Source organism: Anomalospiza imberbis, chromosome 3 (genome assembly GCF_031753505.1).
Source record: "Anomalospiza imberbis isolate Cuckoo-Finch-1a 21T00152 chromosome 3, ASM3175350v1, whole genome shotgun sequence".
Lineage (NCBI taxonomy): Eukaryota > Metazoa > Chordata > Aves > Passeriformes > Viduidae > Anomalospiza > Anomalospiza imberbis.
This window is the reverse complement of record NC_089683.1, coordinates 111,289,994-111,317,953: the sequence shown is the minus strand read 5'-3', so window position 1 is coordinate 111,317,953 and position 27,960 is coordinate 111,289,994. Positions and strand designations below refer to the sequence as shown.

Here is a 27,960-nt window from a genome sequence, read left to right as displayed (position 1 = left end):
GGGGCACCTCGCTACGGTGGCCGGGAGCGGGCGCGGGCCCGTCATGGCGGCGGCGGTGGTGGCGGCCGGGCGGGCGTGTGCCCGCGGCGCGCTCCGAGCGGCCTGGCGAGGTGACGGGGCAGCGCGGGGAGCCGGGGCAGCCTCCGCGGGGAGGGCAGCGGCCACCGGCCCGGGCAGGCTGCGGGAGGCGGGGGGATGCCCCGCAGGGCGAGGGGAGCGCGCTCAGGGTGCACACCCGGACATCTCTGTCCATGGGCACACGCAGACATCACATCCATGGGCACATCCATGGGCACACGCAGACATCATCCATGGGCACATCCATGGGCACACGCAGACATCACATCCATGGGCACATGCAGACATCACATCCATGGGCACATCCATGGGCACACGCAGACATCACATCCATGGGCACATCCATGGGCACACGCAGACATCATCCATGGGCACATCCAGACATCCATGGGCACACACAAACATCCATGGGCACATCCAGACATCCATGGGCACACACAGACATCCATGGGCACACACAAACATCCATGGGCACATCCAGACATAATCCATGGGCACATCCAGACATCCATGGGCACATCCAGACATCCATGGGCACACACAAACATCCTTGGGCACATCCAGACATCCATGGGCACATTCAGACATCCATGGGCACACACAAACATCCATGGGCACACACAGACATCCATGGGCACACTCAGACATCCATGGGCACGTCCAGACATCCATGGGCACATCCAGACATCCATGGGCACATCCAGACATCCATGGGCACATCCATGGGCACACCCAGACATCATCCATGAGCACATCCAGACATCCATGGGCACGTCCAGACATCCATGGGCACACACAAACATCCATGGGCACATCCAGACATAATCCATGGGCACATCCAGACATAATCCATGGGCACATCCAGACATCCATGGGCACGTCCAGACATCCATGGGCACATCCAGACATCCATGGGCACACACAAACATCCATGGGCACGTCCAGACATCCATGGGCACATCCGGACATCCATGGGCACATCCAGACATCCATGGGCACACACAAACATCCATGGGCACACACAAACATCATCCATGGACATATCCAGGCATCCATGTGCACGTCCAGACATCCATGGGCACGTCCAGACATCCATGGGCACACACAGACATCCATGGGCACACACAAACATCATCCATGGACATATCCAGGCATCCATGGGCACACCCAGACATCCATGGGCACGTCCAGACATCCATGGGCACACACAAACATCATCCATGGACATATCCAGACATCCATGGGCACGTCCAGACATCCATGGGCACACCCAGACATCCATGGGCACACCCAGACTTCATCCATGGGCACATCCGGACATCCATGGGCACGTCGATCCTCTTCAGTTGCTTTTCAAAACTCAAATGTGTTTTTTAAAATATACTTAGGAGGAAGGGAAAACATCTTTGTCTTCTACAGTCCTCTAAAAACCTTCTTGCCTTTCTTTTCTGCAGCAAAATAAACTAAGCAGCTGATGAGTTTCGGGTCTCTTTTCATCCTCAGGGCAATCTCTAATGAAGTGGTGCCAAACTGTGATTAGGGCCTGAACATTAAGCAGGGCTTGAAAACAGGCTGGTGGGTTTTCCTTAGAGGAGGGCAACATTTCCACAGTCTAGTCTCAAGAATATCCTTAAAAAAACCCAACCATTTCTTGCAGGTAAACCAGGAAAAAAAGAAAATAAAAGGCTGCAACTGCTTCTTAATAATTCATTAAAATCACTCTATCAGCAAGATAGAGTGCCTTCTTCTCTTTGTGACATTTTCTGTTGCAATGTTTTCCCTCCCACATCCTGCTTTGCACTTCAAGACAAAAGGTTCAAGTCTTGATTCCCTTTGAAAATCACTGGCTTCTCTCCCCATGCCTCTATTTGCAGAAGATAGAGTTTTTAAAGGAAGGAGATGTGCTGTCTCTAAACACCTGTCTGTCTTTGTTCCCAGGGTTTGCTTCTGTGCCAGTGAAAGGGAGTTGCAGTTCCTACTCCAGCCTGGCATGGGCTTTCCAGACACGGTGCTCCCTCTCTGCCCCCTGGACTGGGACAGTGGAGCAGTGCAGGAAAAGCAGTTTCTTCAATACCTGTAAGTCCTGAGCTGGATAAAAATTAGTAATTGTAACAAACAGGAGAGGGAAAGAAAACACTGCTCTGGAGAGACACAGTCATGAAAATCTGTGTATACTGACTATTTTCTGTCTCCTGACACAGCTGCTGCAGGTGTTGACAGAAGTGCATGCACAGAATCAATTTATCATCTTTTCATAGCAAGCAAGGGTTTGCTTTGTGTCACAGTGAATCCCTCTAATGTATGTCACTGGATGGGAGGAGGAAGCAGCTTCCCCTCTGTTTCCTAGGCCCTTTATTGAGAGTATAAATTGTGTGTTTATCTTCTAAATTATTTTTGAGCCACAGGCAAGACGTGCTGTTCAAGCTGTGCTGCCTCAAGAGTGGAATTGCTGCAGTGGTCCAACGAGTGGCACAAAAGCTGTTGGTAACCCCCCTGCAGATTTTCTGCTCTGGTGCAGTGTTTTCCTGCAGCCCTGAAAGGAATTTCACCCATGCTTAGCATAGCTGAGGAATGGTGGCTGTTTAAATTCACACTCAGGACTGTGAACTCAGATAGCTGGGGGGGCTTTTTCACCTGCTTTGTGCTTCCTTATCCTGTCCCATAGGAGAAGAGAAGAAATGGTAAGGACACAGTCTCTGGCAGAGGTAACTGCAGCAATTAGAGAGTCAAAATTTGATTGTTTCTTGTCCGTAGAATTTAAGAGCACTGCAGAATCAGGCTCTCAGAACTGGTGGTCTCTTCCTATTCTCAGCGTCTGGGTGACAGAATACTGCGTTTGTTTTCTTTACATCTGCTCAAGAAAAGGGGTTAAACAGTCGGGCTGGGCTTGCTGCTGATTTTATCCAGCAGATTTTGACCATTGACTGATTCCAAGTAGTTGAGGGTGGAGAGGTGTCCAAAGGCTTGGGAAAGGCTGCAGTGTGAGCTGCAGGCTGTGCATGGAAAAGGCTTTCTAAGGATGCCACCTGCAGGGAGAACTCGTTTAGACAAGCAGCAACAAGATGAGAATGTGTAAGGAGCCACCCTCTGTTGTTATTTTGTTTATCTTAAATTAAACCACAAGTGATTGCAGTGTGATTAGGATTTGTAGGTTGGATTATTTCCTTAATTAGCTCTGTATTCATATTCACAAGCTCTAGATGAGCTCTGTTTTACCAGCAGCTTTTCCAGATGTCTAGTTAAATTACTGAATTAGAAATATTTGCTGAAATAAAACATCCATGTTGTTTAGTAAAATTTTATTTATTTAGGCAAACTGCCTGAAATTATTGGCTTCTTTAATAAGATGTAACAACCTGGAAAAATGAAAGTGTACCTCTTTTATGTGTTAAGCAGAGGCAGTAGCCATGAGATTCAGAAGACTCAGGGTTTTGTATTTCAAAATACAATAATTCTAACACTTTCTCTTACAGAAGTAAAAAGCAAAACCCTCACAATTCAAATGAAGTGGATACAAACAGTATAAATCACTCCATTTCTTAGCAGTGCAGTTGCTTCAGGAGTGGCAACATTTAAAATGCAGATATGACCATTTAATGTGAACATTTAAAATGCAGATATGACCATTTAATGTGAACATTTAAAATGCAGATATGACCATTTTATGTGAAGTAGCTGTCAAGTGAAATGTCAGCCAAATGACAGAGCTTTGTGCCTGAGAAGGGTGACTGGATTTTTCTCTCTCCTTAGTGAATGCTTAATGATCTTCCATCATTCCTTGGGTAATATTACTGTGCTCTTGTTAGTAGGGTCATCTATACCTTCAACAGAACTATTATGTTTAATTGTTTGGCTGGTTTAAATAGAAGGAATTTTTATTTAAATAGGAAGAATTGCAATTATCCTAGGCATTTGTCTCTGATCCTTACCCAGGTACTTCTTTCCTGCAGCTCTGACACAAAAACATACACAGGGCTTTATTCCTGTCCTATGACATATTTCAGTGAGTTTTTAATGAAATTATGTAAAATTATCTTATTGCAGGCTTACTCTTTGCCCTTTCCACCCTCCTGACCATGGGAAGCAGTTCAGTTCTCATTTACTGCTTTGGCTGTCTCCCACCCTTCGGAATTATCTTTGACCCCAGGCATCCAAACCAGCATGATTTTCTCATCATCTGTTATGTATCCTTGTGCATGTGAGATCAGGAGCTTTTATTTGATGCTGGGACTGTATAAAAATGATACTGTCCTGCTCACAGGTAATTCCATTAGCTGCCCTTGGGAGCCAGCCATGGCATCATAGAATGGTTTGGGTAGGAAGGACCTTAAAGAGCATCTTGTTCCAAAGCCACTTCTGTGGCTGGGGACACCTTCCACTGCTCCTTGAGGCTGCTCCTTAATTACATTTTGTACCATGTTTTGTAGGCATATGTGAGTTTTCTTGGGGCTTAATTGTTCATTTTGACAGTCATGTCTAACTCCATGATCAGAATTTAAAAATGCTTACTTTTTCAATTTACAAAGAATTTTTCTTGAAGCATGAGCATTCCAGATACATAATTACAGAGCTGCTTCTTGTCATTATCAGTGGTTCTATAAGAAGAGTTTTGATGTTTCAGCATTAAGGATGTAAAGAGTTACATCTGTACAGCTGCTTTTAATTTTTTTTTCCTTTTACAAGAGAGTTGTCTGTATATTGAAAAATAGTTGGTTAATTGCTTTTAATCAAAAGAAAGGGGACTGAATGCCTTACAGCTAATTGTACCTGCAGAGGTATTCTGTTGGGTTTTGATTCGATTGGTTTTTTTTTTACAGTATTTATTTTGATAGTTTTTTGATATTACTTTTCAAAGGCATTTAGCCTCTGATTTTTGTTTTGAGGAACTGAACCAAGCCAAAGGTGTTTAGTTTACAGAAACCTCACTGGAATTTCTCTTCTCTGTATCCATCTGGTGACACTGAGACATGATAGTTACTAAAAATAAAAAATTAAAGATTTTCTAATCAAAGCAACCTTCAAAATATAGTAGTATTTACAACAACATATACCAGCTACATTTAAGGTCCTTGGTTTTTCATAAAATGTTAAAAGCAGAAAAAGTACAATTTCTCAGATGCTGGAATTGTAGCTGGATTTATTCAGGGTTTGAATTGAGACTGACAATCAACCTGACAATCCCATGTCTACAACTTGTGCTGACATTGTGACAAATTGCCAGTTTTAGAAAATGTGAAGTTCTAATCTGGGTGCACTGTGGAAGGGTGCTCAAGGTTTGCAGTTAAGTGGAGTTACTCCCTATGTCAGTGTAGCAGTGTGAATGCATCTTTTGGAATATTTTCCAGGTTTTGTTGTACTAACAGGATGCAAGTTTTGTTTCTGGATTTTGAGGAAAATGCCCAAAACTTTCCCATTCTATCTTGGGGGAGAAAATAATTAGACTATAGATGTCTTTTTCTGCCAACAAATTTGCAGACCCACCTAAACAAAACTTTTATGCAACCCACATAATTGGAGCTTTTGCATTTTTTGACAATGTTATTAAATTACTATGAATAAATAGGTAGCCCCAAGAGCTTCAGACTTGTATTAAAAAAATCAAACAGAGAAAGTTTGGTAGTAGATGAGCGTTTTTTTCCCTGTGTTGCTCTTGTGGAAATCCATCTAGCAGTGGGAAGTAGAAATGAGCTTAAGTTTTCAGTGGAAACATACCAGGTATGTGCAGTTGTTATTTTTAACTTTTTTTTTTTTTTCTGTGAACTTTTATCTAAAACCATTTTTCTCTCTGTCCCGTGGTGGTGGTCTCTTGTACAGCCTCATGTTGGTTTTTGTGGTGAGACGTTTCCAGTGCCCAGATTCTGGCAGTTGTGCAGTTGGATTCCCCCAGTTGATGCTGTGTGCCTCAGTAGTGGCTGTCCAGGCTGAACACTTAACAGTCTTCAGGGCTTCCCAGGTTTGTGTAAAGGCCCTGGAGGGCTCACAGATAATGCCCTCAGAAGATGACATCTGCAGAGGGTGAGGCAGAATTGCAAAGAGGAGCATGTATTTTGCTTAAGCAGCCCTGGTTTTTAATGGCCTCATTGGGGAGGGGGATATTTTTGTCTTCAGTATCAAATATGCATCATATGCTGCCATTTTTAAAGGCTGAGAGGTCTCTTTTGAAAAAGGGTCTCTTTCTTTGAAGAAAGCAATGTTTTGAGTGTGGTGACTTAGTACACTTGAGAATAATCTGGCACTATATCTCATTTTTTATAGATCCACGCTTTTCTGCTCATGGGCCAGGGTTAGACAGGAAATCAAGGAACTGATGTCATGTGGAGGCAGACAGATTTCAGAGGTCAAGTGGCAAGAGCAGTTCTCATTTGGGATGAACAGACTGATGTTGATGAGTCTGCTGTAGAATTTCACATGTTAAAAGTAATCCCTCTGGTATTAGTATGTCATTGTTCCATTTTTCTCTCATTAATAAATTTCTTTGTATTATCATCTGCAGAATATTCACTTTTGAATCGTGGTGGAGAGGATTCAACCTAGAGGAGTTAAATATTTTCCATAAGTAATTTTACAAAGCCTGAGTCGGTCTTGGAATGAAAGACTTCCACATTTAAAGCTAAGAGATATATTAGAAGCATAACTTCTCAGGGATAACAGATGGTATGAACTGAGTTGACAGGTTTTGAACAGTGCATGAGTTCAGCTGAAGATGATTAAGGTGTAAGAAGCCAAACTCCGTCTTTGTTTTGGAAGTAGGTTTTAATGTTATTGTGAGAATGACTCCAGCCACTCCTAAGAATTGAGCTTGACGTTGAATGTTAATACATGCAATTGGAAATGACATCTGAATTACTTGAGTCATGTTCAGCCACTGCAATGAGGCAGTAGGTTTTGCTCTTAAGACAGCTGCTCTGGGTATGTTTTTTCCTAGCACCTTTACCCTAAATGCTTTGTAGTTAAGGATACACATTTTGTAAGATGGTGGAGAGAGAAAATGACATCAAAAGCTTAGATTTCTGGAGCACTCCTTTTTCCTAACCTAAGCGACTTAAATTGCAGTTCTTTGCCAAATCCTGGTTAGAGTGGTTGATGTAGCCAGCCTCTGTCGTAGGAATCTTTGAAGTACGTGTGAAAAGGGAGCTGGAAGCAGAAAGTTATTTTTTGGAATGGTGTTTGTGAAACAACAGAGAGATGTATATTCCTGCAGAAAATGGGAGGCCAAGGTTGAAGTCCTTCAGATCAGGAAGAGTGCGGGTCTCCAGGTTCCAGATAAGTGTGTTAAACTTCTGGACTAAGTAAAAGGGGTAAGTTGATGAAGTTAAAGGCCTGCTTCCAAGAAGAAATGTCTCACTGTGGTCATTAAGCAGGTGGGTATAGACTGTAATTTATCATTACATTTGTAGTAGAATATGTAGCAGCACATTCTCTGCTAGTTCATATTTCATATGCACAAAACAGTTTTTTCTAAATCCTGTTTTTGTTTGGAGATGGTGACATTGGTATCTGGAGAAGGAAGGGGGTTGAAATATCATACTTTGTAAGATTTCATCTGTTAATAAAAGTGTGTATTCCAGGCTGAGACTTGGAAGAGGATGTAAGTGATTGAAAAGACCTTACTGAGTTCCTTAGGTAATACAGCTGCACAAATGTAATGGTGTTAGTGGACAACAGTGCACTGAGGCACTGTTTATTATAAGTAGGAGTATGATTATTATAGCAAGTTCTTTAGTCTTTTTATTATGTCAATATTAATGTCTTTGTATCTCTGCTGCTGTGCTGCCACAAGCTATTTGTCACCAAAATCCTTAGGGAAAGATTACTTGTACTGGAAAGAAGTGAACCTACTTAGCTGTTCTACAAAATTGATTCTTTCTTCTCCTTTTACTCCCTTCAGTTTTCCAGCTTACTGCTCTTTGTCTTTCTTTGTATGCTCAGCAAGCTGTGAACTCATCTTGCAGGAGACAAACAATTCTGATTTTAATCTCAGTTAATGAGTATCTAGGATACTGGTTTCTGGTGGGGCTTACAGCAAGTCTTTTAATGCTTTTGGTTTACTGAGGTGTGGCCAAATATTAATTTGATAATTACCTGTCTCATTCCCAATATTCAGGGATAATATAAAAAGACACAAACCCAAATCCTTTCCAGAATATTACAAATACCTTTTGTGTAGATTAAGCTAAATGGAATGATGTCACACAGACTTACTGTTGTTAGTGATCAGCTTGCATAAAGCATGCTTTCAGATCAGTTCAGTAGTGGATCTTTTTCTAGTCTATAAATTCAAATCTTATAGGTGACACTTTTTCCCCCCCACTCAGTAGCCCTGTGCTTTTGGGTAACTGACTAAAAATGTGTAGTGGCTTTTATGACTGGTTCTATTTTAGCTCTTGAGGAATGCATGCTGCACCCTATTTTACAGAGGCAAAATAAAATAAGCCCATCAATCTCAAAGACACTGCATCTCTGCTGTAGTGTCTTCATTACTGAACATCTCCACGAGTGTGAAAGCAGTGCAGAAAGTCCTTTCTGTCTGGAGTTACTTCCTCCAAATCAAGACATTCCTCCTGCCTCTGTGTGTGCTTGCTAATCACCTTGGTGCTTTGCTGCCAAGTCAGATTGACCTTTCTTACACACAGATTTTTATTTTCTCCAGTGGTGTGTTGGCTGGCTGTCATAAACAATGTCCCCACCATTGTAATCTTCCTGATGACAGCCTATCCCTTTCACATCCCATTCTTGTCACTTTGTCTTAAAATCAGCGTGATACCTCCATCCTATAAAGAACTCAGCTCTGCAGCCTGCAGGCTTCTGATGTGTTTCATTAAATGCAGCTGCTTTCCAAACACATGATGTATTATTACACACTGATGAGATGAACTGCACTTTGGGACCAAATGTGATGTTTTCATCTGGTTCTAATTTTGTCAGAATTTGTGCAGTGCTTGAGGCCAAAGCTTGACTCGGCCTGACCTGTTCTTCATGGATGTGTTGGCATTGAATGTTCTCCTCTGGTGCAAGACAATGTCCTTATTCTGTGACCTTTGCTACTTTCCTCTACTGGAATTAAAGTGATCTGATTGTATGTATATTTGAAGTGCAGGATTTTTTTGGCATTTATTACCAGCTCCAGAACTGCTCTTTTCTCTTAACTGCTTGTTGCTGCCCCTCTGCAGCCTCCTTTGTAGCTGTTTGACCCTTTGTGGGGTCACCCAAACTGCAGATTGAGGGACTGTTCCAGCTTAAAAATAGCCTTGCAAAGAAAAATGTAAGTACCTTTATTGTGATTCCACCTTTCCAGGCTAGCAGGATTATAATTTTTAAAAAAGAATTGCTAATTACACAGTGTTTTCTGAATCAGCTAAGAAGCTTAACAGGATTAATGACCAGCCTTCCACCTGATGGAACAACCTCATAGTTCACTTAGCATGAATTTACTGAAAAACACATCACCTACTTACTTTGGTTTTTTTCCCCCCCATGAAAAAATTTGCAGCAAGGAGGTAATGTGTTTTATATAAGTTTTTGTTGGTTTTGGTGGGGGTTTTTGTTGATTTTTTTCCCCCGACACCTTTAGGTCACAGCTGCATGCATTGGTGTGTTGTAATCAGCTGGAAGGTTTTTAGTGGCTGACAGTTCAGACACTGGTTTTAAGCCATTTGATACAGCTGCTGTTTGTGGGATTTTTTTTTTTTAACTTCCAAACCTCTGAACATTGGGGTTCACTTGAATGTCTAGAAAAGACCATGTAATTTCAGACAAAAACTTCTTTTTTGCAGGGACTAAAGCCTACCCTGGAGCAAATTCAGTTCTTGCCTCAGAGCATGTAAGATGTGGGATAAACTTTGCTGTTATCCACAGGCATTTGTGCTGGTCTGTAATACACAGATTTCCACTTGTCTGCAGTAGAGCCAAAATCCCTGTTACACGTTTTGCCTTGTTGAGCTGTTCATACACCATGTTTTTTGGGTATGTAGTGACTTTGGAGGCTACTCTGCTCTTGGCTGATTTGAGGTCATATTATTATGTAGCTCCCTGGACTTACAGAGTTCTGTGTCCTTCCTTGTGTACTTGCTTTCCATTGTACTGAGCTTTGATTGCTGGATTCAGGATTCTCAAAAAGGAATCAGTTATGCGTCCTACTTGGAAAAAGGTATTTGAGTGAATAGGTCTGTGTCAAACTCTTGGAAGAACCACCTTGACACCTTAAACCAACTTAGTACAAAAATAAACCTGGGCACTCAGTGGCACCTCTGGGCATCCTGGATTGTTTCTGTTTCTCACTGTGTTGTCAGCATGGCAGAGCTTGCCCAGTTCCAAAGCATTTTCCAGTCTGTGGGGCAGGATCTCTCAGGCACATTATTCTGAAAAGAATGAATTGTTGGTGAAAAGTGGCAGTGATTTTATGGTTAATACTTTAAATAAACAAAATCAGTTTGTAATCAGAGAAGATTTACCGCTGCCATGGTAACACTGCCCCTGGGTCAAGCACGTAATAGCATTGATCTGCAAACAGGACCTTGCTGATGCTTCTGCATTCTGGCTGGAGAGATGGGCAGGGAAGAACCTCTGGAACTCAACAAGGGCAAGTGCAGGGTCCTGCACCCGGGCAGGAACAGCCCCGGGCACCAGCACAGGCTGGGCTGACCCTGCTGGGCAGCAGCTCTGCACAGAAGGACCTGGGGGTGCTGCTGGACAACGAGCTGTCCATGGGCCAGCCCTGCCCTGGGGGACAAGAGGGCCAAGGGGATCCTGGGCTGCCTTAGGAGCTGCACTGCCAGCAGGTCAGGGAGGTGGTCCTGCCCCTCTGCTCAGCCCTGCAGAGGCCAGTCTGGAGTGCTGGGTCCAGTTCTGGGACCCTCAGGACAAGAGAGACCTGGAGCTCCTGGACAGGGTCCAGCAGAGGGGGACAAAGATGGTGAAGGGCCTGGAGCACCTCAGTTCTGAGGAGAGGCTGGGGGAGCTGGGCCTGTTCAGCCTGGAGAAGAGACACTGAGAGGAACCTCATCAATGTCTGTCAGGGTCTGCAGGAGGGGCCAGAGCACAGCCCAGGCCCTGCTCGGGGCGCCGGGCAGTGGGACAAGAGGCAAGGGGCAGGAGCTGAGGCTCAGGAAGCTCCAGCTGAACACGAGGAAGAACTTCCCTGTGCAGTGCCCCAGCACTGGGACAGATTGCCCAGAGAGGCTGTGGAGTCCCCCCTGCTGGGGATAGTCAAGAACCATCTGGACACCATCCTGTGCCATGTGCTCTGGGGTGGCCCTGCTTGAGCAGGGAGGTTGGAGCAGATGACCCACGGTGGTTCTTTCCAGCCTGACCCATCCTCTGTGATTCTGTGAAATATTATCTATGGTATCTTTTCACATAATCAGTTTCTTTTTGGTATAGTTTTTTCTTTTGTTGTGGTTTTTTGTGTGTTTTTTTTTGGTCTAAGCTGCCGTGGTGTCCTGTATTGCCATCAGCTGGGTGAGTAGGAGTTTGCAGTTAACTCCTGAATTTGATTCCCAAGTGTAGCTCTCCTGTGCTGGTTGAAGCACCAAGGCAGTGCATGGTCCTGGCCACAGACACTGCCTGAGGAGGCCTGACAGAGCCAGAGCTCTGTGATGATGCTCTTAAAGTGTTTTGTGTTCCTTCCTCCTTACATTCCATTCCACTTACACAGGCAGTAAGGAGGACGTTGTGCTTTCAAAACTTGAGAATGGCAGCAGGTTTATGTCTTGCTTAACCTTTTGTGTTTTGTGGCTTTTAAAGCAGGCTAGCCCATGGATATTTTTAGGGGTGATTCGAGTTGACTGTCACTGATTGATGTCCTTGGATATGTACTGCAAGGTATTGCTGCTCTGAGTTACTAATGAATTATTTTCTTTTCATGATCTGGAAGTGAATACCATACTGGTTAGTTGTTTGGAATATTTGTCTTTAAATCAATTTTGAAACACCTTGTAGAAAACATGCCCTTGGCTGTGTGCCTCTCTCAGTGCAGTAATCAGGAGGAGAGGCTCATCTTTGTACCAAATACATGTGCACAGAGTAGGAAATTACTTTCTTGGCAAGGCAGTTTAAATTCCAGCAAAGCAAAGATCAAGCATATTTCAAGTTTGGGTTTATTTTTTGTTCAGGTTCAGTTTCCAGTGTAAGCTGTACTTGAATGTAACTTAAGGAAGTTTTGTTTTTTTTTTTTATTTCAGTGACAGCTGATCAGCTATGGAAAGGAGCTTTGGCAGAGACTGGCGTGGGAGTAAAGAAAGGAAGAGGAAAGAAAAAGAAGAAGAAGCTAAGGAAGAATCTCAATAGAGGCCAGGAGATTGGTGAAGGTAGATTCACAAATACAAAGCTGAAGACATCTTGATGTTTCTGTGTACAGTATTTCTTGATTTCATTAGTGGACAAATTTATATTCCTTTCTGTGATGCCAGTGCTGCTTTGTTTTTAAACAAAAAAATCTTTGTATGGTTATTTAATGTTGGTTTTGTTTTTCCAGTTATAAATTCTGCATCATAGAATGCATTTGAAATATGTGAGAATTTTCCATTTCATTGCATTTTTCCTGAGTCCAGAGTTGCAATTCTAATTTGGAGCAAAGCATATTTTTTTCTCTGTTATTTCTAAGGACGTTCTGGTTTCCTCTGGCCTGGTCTTAATGCTCCTGTGTTGCAAACTGGGAAAGTGCAGGAAGTTGCCCAACGAAAAAAAGAAGAACGAGAGAGAATTCAGTCTGAAATCATTCAGCAGAGAGATACATTTGAGAAGAAAAAGAAAATAAAAATTAAGAGAGAGGGAGGATGGAGTGGAAAGTGTTGGGGAGGTGTCATTCTGGATCCTCCTGACCCTGGTCCTAATGGAGGTAAGGAAACCAATTATCTTCTTCCTCTCCCTTTCTGAGGGGGGACTTGGAGAAAGTGAGATCCAGACTTTTTCTGTGATTGAAAATTGGTTTTGTACTTTCTTCCAGGCCCACACACAAGCAAGCTAAATCAAAGAGCAGGTACTGCTCACACCAGTGAAATCTGTTAAAACACTGCTTTGTTTCCTGCAGCTGTTAGACTGTTCTGTTACATTACAGACTGAATGATTTTAGATGGTTTTACAGAGTACTGTCACAGACTGCTACAGGAGTCTTAAAGGATGGAAATGTTCTTCTGTGTCCAGAATCAATCGTCTTGAGTATGAAGTATAGTCATGTTTTTTTTAATAGTTTCTTAAAGGATCCTGTGGGATAAATCAATCTTTCTGAAATTCTAGTTCAAATAATGAAATAGGGTTAAAGATTATGTAGTTTGAATGTAGCTTTTAGAAGAACCTGCAATAAATAACTATCATAATAACTATAAAAGTTATTTTTTTTTTCCCTAAGTAATTCAATATAGTGAAGCTAGAGCTTTTACTTGTACAGCAGACAGGTGACTTTTTTACAGTGCTGTTATTCAGACTACTAGAGATTCTTTAGTAGCTTTAACATTTAGAAGCCTAATCTTTTTCAACGAATTAAACATGAAAAAATCTTGTCAACTCCTGTTGGGCTGAGTTTTTATTGTGAGACTCTGCTGATTGACATCTTTATGTATACTTTTATAGTAAGAGGAGCTAAGAAAGACAGGTGGTATTTTCTAGCACTGTTTTGCATTTCATTTTGTTACCCTAAGAGCAAATACTCTGTGGAAGGCAGTGATGGGACAATGGACTTGGCCAACTGTCACTGCATCTGTCAGTGTAAAAATAGGAGGTCTGAGAGATTAATTGCTCCAAATTCCCCATAAGTCAGTGGTGGAACATGGAGCAAGTCAAAGAAGTGCCATGGTTCTAGTTCCATACTCTTAATACAAGACTGTGTTGAGTTTATCCCACTAAAAGAAGTGACAGCTGTTGTAAACAGTGTTTATGCATTTGTGAACTTTACCTTCTGGTGTTTTCCTTGATTTTGCTTTTGGCTGGTACTACTGATGTGGATTACTTGCATTAAAGTGTGGAGCCTGTTCTAGTCACATCAAGTTCTGCCAAAAAGAGGAAAGGGCACTGCAATCAAAACAGGAGAATGAAGCTGTCAGCCTGTATATAAATGTGTTTGAGAAAAAGCAGTTTCTGATAAGCATGCACTGGTTTCCTTTTAATCTGCTAAAAATGTCAGGGATCTTCAGGCCCCCACAGTTCTTTCAGTTCCTTTCTTTTTTATTCAGAGGATTAATGATTTTGCACGGGAATTGGAACATTCCCTGTATGCAAAGCAGTGTCAAGGTGATGGGAAGAGCAGACCTGAAACTGCCAAACTCGATGAATCCTTTTGGCCTGAGACTGTGGCATGACAGGATTCCCTGGTGTCACTTACTGCGCTAGCTAGGAGTAGAGAAAGAACAGTGTTTTCCACTTAGAAATCAAATTGCTTTTCTCCCAAGTTTGCAGTGTTTCTTTTGCAACTGAAGAGCTTCAGAGGGAGCAGAGAGTGCCTCTGGGATTCATATCCTTACTGTGAGCCAGAAATCTGCTTTGTGCAGACTGACAGGTCTCTAACCTGTGCCAACATGATCATGTTTATAAGCATCTTGGAGGTTTTGTGTAAATAATAAACCAAAATTTGGTCACCATTACAGGCTTTTAAACTTTCCTCCAAAATCTCACTGTAGCTACACCACGTAAAGGTTTTCTGTGTTATACTGAAATGCTCTTGTTCATGGGGTAAGTTGGAAAAGCAAGAGGTTGTAAGGACTATGGTTATTTGAAGTGGTCATGTATTGTTTTGTTTCATGCTCCCCCTCCCCTTTCTGGAATTTCACCAAAGTGTGAATAAAGAAGTACTTGCATTTCCATAGAATCACAGAATCAAAGAATAGATTGATTTGGAAGAGACTTTTTACAGGTCGTCTAGTCCAAACCCCAAATCTCTTTGAATCCCTGTTAATTGTATGGTAAAAACTTCAGAATATTCCAAAAATATTGGATAATACTTTAGTCATAACGGAAGTGACCCATCTGGTGATTTTAACGATTTACTGCTTTTGCTCTGTATATATGAAATTGGAGGTTTATTTGCAGTTTTAGAGCGGTATTTAGGGGAGAAGGCAGTTTACATTGCTGGCTCAAATTATTATTCTCTTACCTTTTCTACTTCTTGCTGAGAGTGCTTTATAAATTACATCTCCATGGAAGTTGTGTCCTTCTTAATTTGTACCACCTACAGTGGGGTGTGCTGATAGACAAGTAACACAAGGAAATGTGCTTTTCTCTCCCTGTTTTTCTCCCTACAGAAACCTATGAAGATTTTGAAGCAAGAGTCATCGAGGTAAGCATTGCAAATCTTCCCAGGGACATTGAAGTATTACCACCACTTTATATTGACCTTGCAATTATTTAACAAGTCTTTGCCAAATCAGTATTATAGCAGTAGGAATTAGTCTGGTTTTCTGGTTTAGTCTGGTTTCAGCTGCACAACCTATGAGAAAATGAGTTGCCTTGTCTCTTCATTTGAGGGGGAAGGGCTAAGAGAAACATCTTCTTAACAAAATAGCCTGATTCACCACAGCTCCTTGTCTGGAAGTTAAAAGAATAATCAGGCTAGTCAGAAGCTGAGCTACCTGACAGCTCCACTCCAGAAAAGCTTCTCTCCTGTCCTGATAAATGTGCAAATGGGTTTCCTTGTCCTTGATTATCTTTCTGCATTTTGCTGAGATGACCATCAGTTGGAATTCTGCCCAGTGGCTTGAGTGTTTTCTAGATAAATCCAAATCTTTGCTTGTGGCAGTGGGTTTTGGTATCTCCTGAGACATGGGAAACAATGATGCTGTATTGTAATCTGAGTCTGGGTAATTAAAAGTCGTGAGTTGGTTTCTGGTTTTTTTTTTTTTTTTAATCCTGCAGAGGGGAAAGATGTAAACTGTTTTAGATGTCTGCTGTGAAAACGATAAAAAGCAATGGATATAAATAAAAAGCAAGGTAAATTTAGACATAAAGAATGACTTGCAAATGGGAATTTGAATACTGGAATGGATTTGGGAGTATATGGAATGTCTGTTATTGGAGCTTTTTAAAAACAAGCTAGATAATCTGTCAGAAGGGATGGGGAGACAAAATCTGTAACTTGTTAACCCATTTTCTTATCTCAGTGGGTTTTTGGAGTGGACTGGGCCACACTATGGGCTTTGACTGATACAGCAAAGACCATTTGGAGCACGTGGCCTTTAGCTGAGGCTGTGTTTGAAGGCCATTTGTGAAAACTGCACAGAAACTGTTCCCAAAAGAAGTGATTTTTGTTCCCAAGCCCTGCAGCTGGCAGTGCCTTCTGCTGCCTGAAGGGGCACATTGCAGAGCAGAGAATGTTGCTCTGCTGCTGTGCCATGTCACAGCTGGCTCTCACTTTGGGTGCCAGAGCAGGGGAGTTTGCCCTTCTGTGCTGGCAGAATTATTTACAAACAGCAAAGCTGAGTCGCTCTGCAGTGCTTCCACGGGCTGTAGAAATTTGTCTCAATGCTTTATTATATTTGAGTAATATAAAAGCTTTTAGGAGCAGGCTGGGGCTCTGCTGTTACATGAGATTGCCACAGACGTGAACTGAGAAAGTGGAATGCTTTTGCAGCAGCAAAAATTCTCTGTTCAAAAGCAGCAGTGAGCTCAAGATAATCGAGTCTTACAATTTTCTGATAACAAGTACGAGTTTTGAAATAAATGGATCATTTTAGCATTCCTGGCTTAAATAGGTGAGAGACGTGCTGCTATTTCTGGATGTGTTTTCCATTATCTTTGCCTTCACAGCAGTACAGGAGATTAAAATAACGTTTGCTGGGAAGTTGTGCTTCACAGCAAGAAACTCAGAGCCATTTTTAAAGGACTGCCTTATGAACAAAGATATAATAGGGCCTTTCTGTTGTGATTGGGCTACTGAAAAGGCTGTGCTGTTTTGCTAAACAAAGACAGAAATTGCTTATTAAAGTGTTTTCTTATAGTGCAGAAACAGAAAAGCTGTAATTTGATTTCTCCTGACTAAAAAACAGAGTATAGACAAGCTCAGATTTTCACATCAACTAGAAGTTGGGTTAACTGTTTCTTACTTTCCCTGCCAGCCTAAGGCAACATTTCCTGTTCTGCTCATATTAGAGATAAGAACAATCTCTTTAAATAGAACTGATGGTAATGCTTAACTGGTGTTCTAACATAATATAATCACAGTGGTAATTAAAATCTACAGGTACAGCTGACATGTGCCATTATTATTTTCGCTGGAAGGCTTCATTTCATGTGTCTTCAACCCTCAGATGAATTTTTCTTTTATTTTTTCTCCAAAATGAACATGGTAACATAGCTTAAAAAAAAAAAAAGTAGCCTACATGACATTCTGTGCTGTAATAGTAATTGCCTTGTAGTGCAATTAAAATTAGAAAGTGAGACCTTGTGCTCTGTAGGGCCTGAAGGCACAGCGCATGAGGTTGGTGGCCCTTTGAGTCTCTCATTAAGGGGAGCTTTCTAAAGGAGAAGATAAAGTTATAAATAAAGCCCTTTGCAAAAGACAGATCTCAAAGGGGTTTTGTCCGACACTGAAATTGCCTCCTACCAGTTGTGAAAACTGTGCTTGGTGATCACTTGCTGGTTGGTTCGTGCTGTTTTGTTTCCATTGCCTGTTTCTGGTGAAGGCAACTTGAAGAATTTTGCTCCATTTTAGCAGGGTCAGTGCAACCTTTCCAGTGCCACGATAGATCTGGTTTTGAGCCAGATGGTTCAGGTATGGTACTGTCATTTTTAAATAAACCAACAAAAACACTCAGAGATTTGTGTCTGAGTGTTGAACTGCAGAATGCAAAGTAGCATTGGATGTTCTTGTCTCAGTCCATTTGGCTTCTTCTTGGCTCAAGTTGGTAGACTTGCTGCTTGTGACAAAGAGAATATTCTTTAATGCACAGCCTAAACCCTTTTGTTTCTTATTATAAGCCATTGGAGGTTGTTTTTGCAATGGATGCAAAAAAAAAAAAAAAAAGCCCTGTGAAAAAGAAATGCTGCATGAATTACAGTGTCTGAGATCCATTGTTTGACAGCCTTGACTAAAAAATTATATGGTATAAAGGATAATCTTTGAGTAATCATTTACTTCTAATGAGATGTTGCCTCAGAAGTACTTTAGGCTTATTTGTAGGCTCTAGATTTTGTTTTTAGAGTACAGGGAAGTCTTCTGTTCCCTAAATGATACTGATAGTGTCTTTAGACTGACAGTGAATATTTCAGACAGTTTTTAAGGTAGCACCTGAAGCCACCTGTGACAGGAAAACAGGAGAGGTCAGAGCTGTGCACTATTTCTGATCCTCTTGGAGTACTCAAAAGATTTTGGCCTGCCCTAAAAGTAGATTTTAGGAATGCTACCCTCAACTGGTTCTGTTTAATAAATACTTCATGATTTTTATCTCTTACCTGTCAGGCTGTATGGAGGGAATAACTGACATTTGGAACACCCAGAAGCTTTTGAGTGACTTTTAATTTGGCATAATTATGGCTCGTCCTTTGAAAAGGAAATGAAGCCATTGCAGATGCAGAGTGACTTCTGAGGATGCATTGCTGGGGGGTCAATCCAAAGGATCTGTACTCAGCTGGGAGCTGTAGTATGAAGCCACACTGGGAGAGGAGAGAGAGGAACAGGACAAGGTTATGAGTGCTGCTTGTGTTTGTGTGAGTGCTGTTCATTTCTGCTTGTGTTGGCTTGCAGAGCTCAGTGGGGGAATTGCACTCCCATCTTTCTGTAAGGGTACGTGGATGGGGAGAGCATCTCCTCCTCTGAGGGTGCAGGGTTAAGGACCACGTCAGTGTAAAAATTGCAGCTGGGAGATGCTCTGCCGTTGTGTACCCATCTGCTCTACCCCTGGTGCACAGAATGCTGGTAGGGACATGATGTAGCTAACATGGGTTTGGGGTTTGTTAACAAGTTGATTACTCAGTTCTTTTAGGTAACTGGATTCCCAAACCTTTTAGCTGTGTGCCCCTGACCCTGTCTAGGCTCATTGGCATGGAAGTGCTTTCCTTTCAGCACTGCACCCTGCTCTCGTTTTATCTCATTTCCCCTTGTATCTTGGAGAAGTGCTGGGACCAGGGGCTCTTAGCCCACGAGGGGATCAGCCTGTGCAGACATTTCTCTGCATAACAGCAGCAAAACAAAAGAGTGGCAGTGTCAGGAGTGTGGCCTAGAGGTGGCAGGTTCCTAGAAATCATGAGTAGAATAGGATTTCTGGGAAGGAGGGATTCCCAAGGGCAATCAAGTTGGCCAGTCATTCATTTGGCTCTTACAGGAACAAAACCTCACAGGAAATGTTGGATTTTGACCCTTTTTTTAACCAAGTGCAACTGCTGAAAGCATAATAATGTTTAGCAGCCTGTCTTTGAGTGTAACTTACTTCCACATTGTCGTTTCTCCTCTTAATAAATGTGTGAGGTGGTTTCATTTTGGTTTGAGGTGCTGCTTTGCCTCAGTTCTAGAAAGCAAGCTGAGTTTGCAGTATTTCAGCACTGGATGGTGGATACAAGGAGACAGTTAATTTGAGGTACACTGTGATTTAGGTTGAGCATGTGCTGCATCTGCTTTCCAAGTTTAAAAATTGGCTTTCAGTCTAACTTGGGTGGCAGTCTGATCATAGGGGTGGTTGTGCCTTGGTTTCAGTCACTTTTCAGAGGCTGTGCAGTTTGAAGAGTGGCACAGAAGCTCCTTGCATGTGTCTTTATTGCCACATTCTGGAAAGGGAGAGGAATAATCCATGAGGAGATTTCTACAAACATCACATCCTTTATTTTTGACATGCTGACTCTATTTTTGTACAGCTACCTGCTGCAATTGGCAGCAGAAGATAAAAGTGTGTGCAAAGCAAAAATAGTATTCTCTTGATGCTCCTGGGGAGATGAGACTGCTTCACTCTCTCTCTCTCTTCCATTATTATTCTGCATTTTCTCTAAAGACCCCATTTACACAGGCACTTTCATCTTATGGGGTGTGGTTTTTTAGCTTGTTCTTGTCAGCAATGAGTTTGAAGAAAGAAAAATATAGCTTGGAAAAAGCAATTGGCAAGGCTGGTATTTCTTCAAAGTGCTCTCTAGAATGCGTGGGCACCTTGAATTAAGCAGCATCTTTATTTTAATGAAAGCAAGGTGAAATTTTTGAAACCCTAACCATAATCTGTACCCAGTGAAGGCAGTGGAATTTTGGGGGGTGTTGTTTGTTTTGGGATGGTTTTTCTTTTTTTTTTTTTTTCTTTTTTTTCTTTTTTTTTTTTTTTTTTTTTTTTTGTTTGGATTTCTTATGGTGAATTTTAGTAAGAATGTTTAAACCATGACCAAGTATTTTCTAATAATCTACTTTCAGATGCATAACACTACTACCAGAGTAGCTTACTGAAGAATTACATATGGGGAAAAGGATTTATAAATATACTATGTATTATCTTTTGATACTTTATATATAATTCACGTATCACATACAGCGTATAACTCTATGTCTGCATTTAAATAAACATTTAATTCAATAGATAAACAAAACCAAGGGAACTAGAACAGATGGACAGGGGATCTCAGATTGTTGTCCCAAAATTGGGTTCTCTCACCCAGTGTGCAAGAAGCCAAGGTGCAGACAGTGGAGCTATTTGATTTCTTTCTAGTTCTGCTCCAACAGGGGTGCTGTGGGTAAAGCTAGCACACTGAAAGCCAAAAATGCAAGCATATTTATACAGTTTGATTATTTACAGTTCTGCATAATGAATCTACATCACTGCTTGGCTAAGCTGCTCCTTGCTTAGCTGCCTCTCACCTGGATTTAAGGGCACAGCACATTCTGAATTCCTGTTTGTTGTTAGGGGTCCCCACTCACAGGCAGCTAGCCTCAGCTTCAGAGCTGTGCTTTGCACATCAAAATGAGCCAAGTTCACCAAAGGACAAACTCTGAAGTATTTCTAAACCCCAGCAGACTGAAGCTGGTTTGGGCTGGCATGTAACCAGTCTCTTCCCCTTATCTCATCATTTTAGTGACCTTTTGCCACATTCTGCATTCTCTAGGTCAGATTGTGCTCCCTTTTCCCAGAGCCTGCTCTCCCTCCCACCTGTTCATCTGTCTCTTGTCCACTTTGGGATGCATTAGAGCATATAAGGTGGGGGGCTGTAAGGCAGTGACTTGTTGATAGAATCATGGAATATTCTGACTTGGAAGGGGCCCTTCAGGATCACTGAGTCCAGTTCCTGGCCCTGCACAGAACAGCCCAAGGGTCTCACCAAATGCCCCAGATTGTTGTCCAAACACTGCTTGAGCTCTGCCAGGCTTGGTGCTGTGACCACTGCCCTGGGAACCCTGTTCCAATGCCCAGCCACCCCCTGGATGAAAAAACTTCTTCCTGATATCCAACCTAACCTTCCCCTGACACAGCTTCAGGCTATTTCCTTCTTCTTCCCCTCTCTTAAATGGAATCTCCTTTTCAGCAGCTGCCATCTAATGTGCTTGCCACACCATCTCTGTAATGAGACTGCCTTCTGCAGCATGCAAGTAGATTTCAATCCTAAACTTTAATTCATGTAAAGCAACAACAGACCTTGAACAATTCCTGAGAGTGCTTCTAAAATAGGTTAAAATACGAGGGGGGCACTTCAATATTGCGTCACTTTCTCAATATTAGTATTACTTCCCATTTTTTTACCATGTTTTTTCCTCATGCTTGAAATCACACATAAAGCTGGCAGCATTAGAGCATTATCTGTTGAGCAGCTGAGCACAACAGAGGGGTTGCTTTCATGAAAGGTAACTTCCATGGGGTAACTTTTTCTCTGAGTGTGGATTTTTAACAACCTTTGTGTTTTTAATGCCTTGAAGCCAGTGTCCCACTGCAGATGCTGCCCGTTGACAAGGGCAGTATGGCTATTTTAAGTGTACACTACAGACCTCTGATACCTTTTTTGTAAGCTTGACTCTCTTAAAAAAAAAAAAAAAAAGAAAGAAAAACTAACAAAACCCAACCCATTTGGACTATGTGCAATAACAGGAAGATTTGTGTTGTTTTATTTTTTCTTCAGGTGAGAAATGTGTTTTGCATGAAGGCAAAGGAAGGCAGGAAAAAATCAGTACGTGCCTTAGTGGCTGTTGGGAATGGTAAAGGGGCTGCAGGTATGTACTCTATGCATTTATTGCAGGTACAAGGTAACATCTGATGATGGCATATTTTGTGGCAGCTTTAGTAAGACAGCTGGATTCATGGTCAGCCAGAGTTTGGCTGAACTTTGCTTCTGTGAAAGATTCAAGGCCTCGTGTGTTCCTCCAGCTGAATTTTGCTTGCACTTGGGAGTGGAGGAAAATTTGTAAAGAGAGGAAGGTGTGGTTCTCTTGCAGAAAGATGTGTTACTCTGAAAAAACTCTTCTGCCTCTTCTTTGGAAAGCTTCTTCTTGGAATGTGCTATCACTGTAATCCAGATGTCACAAATTATGGAACTGAAGTTGTCCCAGGCTTTTTTCCTTCATTCCCTTCTTTATTTTTAAGCAGAGTGGACTATCTCTTTTGTCTGAAGCAGTCACCTCTACTCAATTGTTTGAAACAAAAGTTTGGTCAAACACACAAAAACAGCTTAAGCCTTATTTTTTTTTTCCTTTGACAACAAGCAGTTGCCATCCAGATGTTAGGTGTTCATAACTCCTAAACTGTTGGTGATTTTCTCTGAACCACTTGCTGATTATGGTCTGTGCAGTGGAATGGAAATTTAAATGCTGAACGTGGCTGTGAAGTTCTTTGGTTTTTTCCACTTTTCTTTCTGAAGATCATCTGCATCATCTGTTTCTCAGCAATAAAATGCCTCTTTTTGTCTTGCAGGTTTTGCCTTAGGGAAGGCAGGTGACAGGACAAATGCTTTAAGGAAAGTATGTTGATTGAATTTTTTTTTATTTGATGACAATTACAATAATTCATACCTACACTTATGGGGTTTTTTTCCCTAATAATCAGTATAATTTGTAGTCTTTGCAAAGAAGTAAGACCATGTGTTTGCTTTGTCTGTCTTGATGCAGATAATCATAGAATGATTTAGGTTAGAAAAAATGATTTAGGTTAGAAAAGCCCTTTAAGATCATCCAGTCCAGCTGCTGATCTAACACTGCCAAGTCCAGCAGCAGCCTCAGTGCCCTGTCTGCACATCTCTCAAACACCTCCAGGGATAGTGACTGAGCCACTTCACTGGCAGCCTGGTCCAGAGCTTGGCAACCCTTGCAGGGGAGAATCTTTTCCCATCTAAGCCTCCACTGGCACAGCTTGAGGCAATTTCCTCTCATCCTACCCCTTGCTACTTGGGAAAAGAGACTGACCCCCACCTCACTTCAGTCTCCTTTCAGGTATATGTAGGGAGCAGCAAGGTCTCCCCTGGGCCTCCTCTTCTCCAGACTAAACATCTTCATTTCCACAGAGTTTAGATGTGTCAAATCTGCTTTCCTAAGTTGTTTTTCTCTTTCTTTTTTTCCTATCTAATTAACTGAATAATGGTAAATTGCAAATGCTTAGCAGAAGAATTTAAGGGGAAAAATGTTTTCTGCTTTTATTCCCTAGGCAAAGAATAAAGCAATGAGTTCCTTACACTTTATAGAGCTGTATCAGAACCACACAAGTAAGTATTATTCTGTCAATGTAAGCACTGAATATGCCAGCAAGAGCTGGTTGCAACTACTTGCAAAAAAGCATAAAAAAATGTTAAATCAAGTTTTTCTGATCTGATGCACTGTATTATAATTCTTGACAACCTGGTCTAGTTGAAGGTTTCCCTGCTCATTGTGGAGTGATTGGACCAGCTGACCTTTAAAAGGTCCCCTTCCAACCCAAACAATTCCATGGATCTGTGCTTAAAATGTGGATATTTAATGCATAGTATTTCAGGCTCTTAACAGCAAGATGATATCTTTTCTGGCACAGTTTGAGTTAAGGGACTCAGATACTGTCAGGGCATTTTTCTTCACAGTGAACTCCTGTGCTTTTCCCCTTTCTGTGTCAGAGGAGATGATTCCCTGGGACTCAATCCATGTGTGCTGACCCAGCAGCCAGGGAGAGCCTGGGCTGGAGGCTCAGCCTGATGTTTCCTGGTAGTTTTTTTTTTAGTACTCTGTATGGAAAATCCAAGAATGCTGATGCCTGTGGGGAAGTCTTAGGTTAAAAACTAGATTATTAAAAAAGGTATGAGTCAAATTGTGTCATGTGAGCTCGGTTCAAAACGAAATGAGGCTCACTGGAGGCACACCTACCTATTTTTTAATAATAACATAGTATTCACAGGTATTTCAGCATTTGTAATCTATTTCAGAAATTTACCTTTAAAGAAGTCAGGGGAGAGTAAAACCAACTTACAGTTCAGAAAAAGAAAGGCACTAGCTAAAGCTCTTCTAGAAGGAAGAATTTATTTGTAATGCCTTTTTTTCCCCCCCCTTCAGTTTACCACGACATTTCTGTGAAATTTAAAAGGACAAAAATCCGCATGAAGAAACAAAACAAAGGTAATTAAAGGAGTTTACATTTGGAATTTTTCACAATTACTGACTGGTATTTATTTGATTAACTTAAACTTATCTAGTGTCTAGTCTACCATTTTTTAAATGTTGAAAATCATCAGCCATTTTTCTTTGGAAATACCTACTGTTGCTGACATAGCTTTGCTCTTGCATATTGGGATTTGTCCCCTTGACACTGGTGGGAGCTCTCTCACTCTTCCTAAGTGTAATTCCTTCAGTTCTGGATTATCCAGGTGTGGACCCTGGTCCTGCTCCAGCCATTGGTGGCTTTGTACAGAGCTATTCATTCTCACACCCCTCCCACTCCAGGTCTCCCTTTCTTTACAGCCTTGGTGGTTGTGAGTCAGTTTGATCATCTTGGAAGTGGCACCTGAAGTTTCCTGAGAGCTCCTCAGTTTAGGGGTTGTTTTTTTTTTTTTCTTGTCTCTTTGGTTTTCTTTCAGATCTGTGTCTCTGTATTTTTTGTTTCTGGTTTCCCCTTTCCAATCTCCAATCAGATAACCTCACTAGAATAAACATTCTAGCCCTTTTCTGCAGCTTTCCAGCCATTTGGTCTCCAGGATGTATTTCTTTTCTGTGTCCTTTACTCAGCAGCAGCAAGGCTGTCCTGTAGTTTTTAAAGATCACTAGAGCTAAGCCATGTGAAACAAACCTCTCTGGAGCAAAAGTAGACTCTTCAAAAAAGTATCTCCTGCATTAAAACCTGGCAAGTGTTAGAAACCATTTGCAGTTAATGCCAATGTAGTACAGTTGTGCATTGGAGGTGATAAAATCTCCATCTCTGTGATGGAGAGGGATGCAGATGACACACAGACCTGTGCTTTGTTTGTGGATTTTGAAATATGTTTGTCTCTCCTTCACTCTGTGCCACTAAAATTGTGACAAAGTGTAACTCACTGCAATTGCTGGGCCGGGAAAAGGGAAGTGATGCCTCTGCACAGCCCCTGGAGCCATTTTCAACATCTAATGTGTTCTACCATGCTGGGTAACAAAAACAGCAAAGAAGAGATCACAGTGCTCTCTTCTGAGTCAGTTAAGTGCTTTTGAATAATCACACAATGCTCATTTATGTATTTTTCCCCCCAGGGTATGGTCTGCACTGCCACCGAGCCATTATCACCATCTGCAGGCTAATTGGCATTAAGGACATGTATGCCAAGGTCACTGGATCCAAAAACTTGATTAACATCACCAGAGCTCTCTTCAGAGGCTTGAGCCTACAGGTGAGTGCACTGCCAGTGCCCATTAGGTATGGGGACAGGAGGGGATGGAATAGTTTGTGGGCAAACACTTTATATTCCAGGCTTAAAGTAAAGTAATCTTACAAAGGGCAAATAAAATCAGCAAAGGGTTTTTTTCCCAATTCCTCAGCACTTTTAAGGAGTTGTCCAGTCAGGAAGAGATGTGTGTAACCCTTGCCTGTTCCACAGCCAGGTGTCTGCAGGGGACATCTCAGTTCCCGGGCTTTCATTTGGTGTGGTTTTGGTGACTACTGAAAAATTCTGGGCAGAGGGAATGGTGGGCCAGCTTTGGTGGCTGCTGCTTGTTTGTGCTCCAAGTTCTCATTGAGCAAGGAGTGAAGCTCCAGCTGCTTCTGTTGCTGCTGCAATTGAGATCTCTGAATTCAGTCAGGGAGGTGGTGGTGTTCCCTCCACCTCTGAGTGCTCACAGTGGAGTTGTCTCTGTCTGAGCCAGCTGCCTGGAATTGATGGAAAAGCTCCAGCATGCAGCATTTCATCCTCCTTCCTTTGAACAGCAGCCTCAGGAGGAGTCAGCCCTCTGGAAATTCCTGGTTATCTCCTTTGTTTGCAGTTTTGGTGGCTGCCAAGGTTCAGCTGCTTCCATTCCCAGTACAGCCCTGCAGAGCTGTAGCTGTCAGGGGTGTCACCCTGTCCTGGCCAGTGTCATCAGGTCAGCCTCAGGAGGTGAGGGGGTTGTGATCCTCTTTGCCTGGTGGGAGTCACAGATCTCCCAGCTTAGCCATACCTCAGGGCAGTCACACCTGGGGAAGTCTGGCATTGCATTTTCAGTCACTGTCACTGAGAACCTTCCACAGAAAAACAGAAGAAAGGCTTTCTGTATAAATTACTGCTTTTGGAGTTATGCACTTGATATGTTTTCTTCACTGCCCTAAGTAGGAAAACTTTCCTGTCACCTGTAAACATTTACTCTGTAAAATCTGAGTGTTATCAAAACACCCTGTAGGCAAGGGACACGTGTCATTGAAAATAATGTTACATTCATATCTTTATGAATGTATCTTTATGTTCATTAATGCCACCTGTCTGGGCAGTAGCAGGCACTTTTCTGTTATCAAAACAAAATTTATATCCACATAAAGACATAAAAATGTTCCTACCAACAGGAACACTAACATGCCAACAGGCATGTTTATGAACAGGGTATGTCTTTCCAGAAGCTAGTTCCTCTGGGATGACACTGTAGGGCTGATTAGTGTGTCTGAGCTCTGGCTATCTCAATTTTTGTCCAGTAAGATCAGCCATTTCATTTACACAGTGCTTAAACTGTTTATTAGGAAATTATTTTCGGGGTCTTTTTCCCCTGCCCCACATCCCGTGTAGATTTTGGCCTGCAGTAAAGCCAGCATTGTTTTGGCTGTCCTTTCCCTGTCCTGCTCCCAGGAGACTCACCAGCAGCTGGCAAACCAGAAGAGCCTCTACGTGGTGGAGTTCCGGGAGGAGCAGGGCCCCCTGCCCATCGTGGTGGCCCTGCCCCAGGGGACTGTCCGGGAGGAGCCTGAGCCTGAGGAGGAGGTTCCAGACACAAAGCTGGAGTGGAGGGAGGTGAAGGAAGCGCAGGGAATGGTGAAATCTCCCTGGGCCAGGGTCAGACGGGCGGCGTGCTGACAGCTTCGGTCCCTCCGCGTCCCCCGCTCAGTGCAGCTGGGAAAGCCGGGCTCAGGGCGGGGTGTCTGGGCTTGAGTTTCAGGGGAGGGCAGCAGGAGCTCTCTGGTGCCATCCATGTCACTGCTGCCATCCAGGAGCACTGTTTGCTTTCCCACAATTCCCCTGAGCCTGCCTGAGTGGGAATGTTCAGATGGAAGTAGACAGAGAACGAGTCTTCAGCTTCAGGCATGCATTTGCTCCACTCCAGAGGATGGTTTGTCCACGTTCCTTTCACAAGCTCTTGGGAAACTGTTGAAAATACAAGACTGTGGAAGCAATAAAGAATCATCAGAGTGGGTTTAGTTTGGGTTTGTTTGGTCCTCTTTTTTTGTTGTTGTTGTTGTTGTTGCAAAATGCTGGTGTCTGGGAGGTGCTGAAGCAAGCAGCAGTAGTGGGAGCTCCTGTGTGCACCCTGTGTCTCATTGCTGGGCTCAGGGGTTCAGTTCTGTGCCTCCCAATCTCTGAGTGCCTGTCATGGCATTTCTCCAAATGCCAAAAGATGCTTGGGCCGCC

At 42.4% G+C, this 27,960-nt stretch overlaps 1 protein-coding gene across 2 annotated transcripts; it reads left to right on the top strand.

Annotated features, from left to right (window-relative positions):
- On the top strand, positions 1-27,749 carry MRPS5 (mitochondrial ribosomal protein S5). Of its 2 annotated transcripts, XM_068186466.1 has the most exons (11): positions 1-110; positions 2,017-2,154; positions 12,258-12,383; positions 12,680-12,913; positions 15,309-15,343; positions 22,078-22,168; positions 22,866-22,912; positions 23,592-23,649; positions 24,464-24,526; positions 25,628-25,764; positions 27,184-27,749. In XM_068186466.1, the coding sequence occupies exons 1-11, from the start codon at positions 44-46 to the stop codon at positions 27,406-27,408; spliced, it is 1,221 nt and encodes a 406-aa protein (XP_068042567.1). In that variant the 5' UTR covers positions 1-43; the 3' UTR covers positions 27,409-27,749. The 2 variants fall into 2 exon arrangements, with proteins under 2 accessions (XP_068042567.1, XP_068042568.1); XM_068186467.1 differs by lacking the exons at positions 1-110; positions 2,017-2,154 and adding an exon at positions 3,029-3,150.
- Positions 27,750-27,960: the final 211 nt, after the last annotated feature.

Coding starts and splice junctions, on each gene's coding strand:
- MRPS5 (XM_068186466.1), top strand. CDS start 44: ATGGCGGCGGCGGTGGTGGCGGCCGGGCGGGCGTGTGCCCGCGGCGCG. Junction 111..2,016: donor GCTCCGAGCGGCCTGGCGAG/GTGACGGGGCAG, acceptor CTTTGTTCCCAG/GGTTTGCTTCTGTGCCAGTG. Junction 24,527..25,627: donor CATGAAGAAACAAAACAAAG/GTAATTAAAGGA, acceptor TTTTCCCCCCAG/GGTATGGTCTGCACTGCCAC.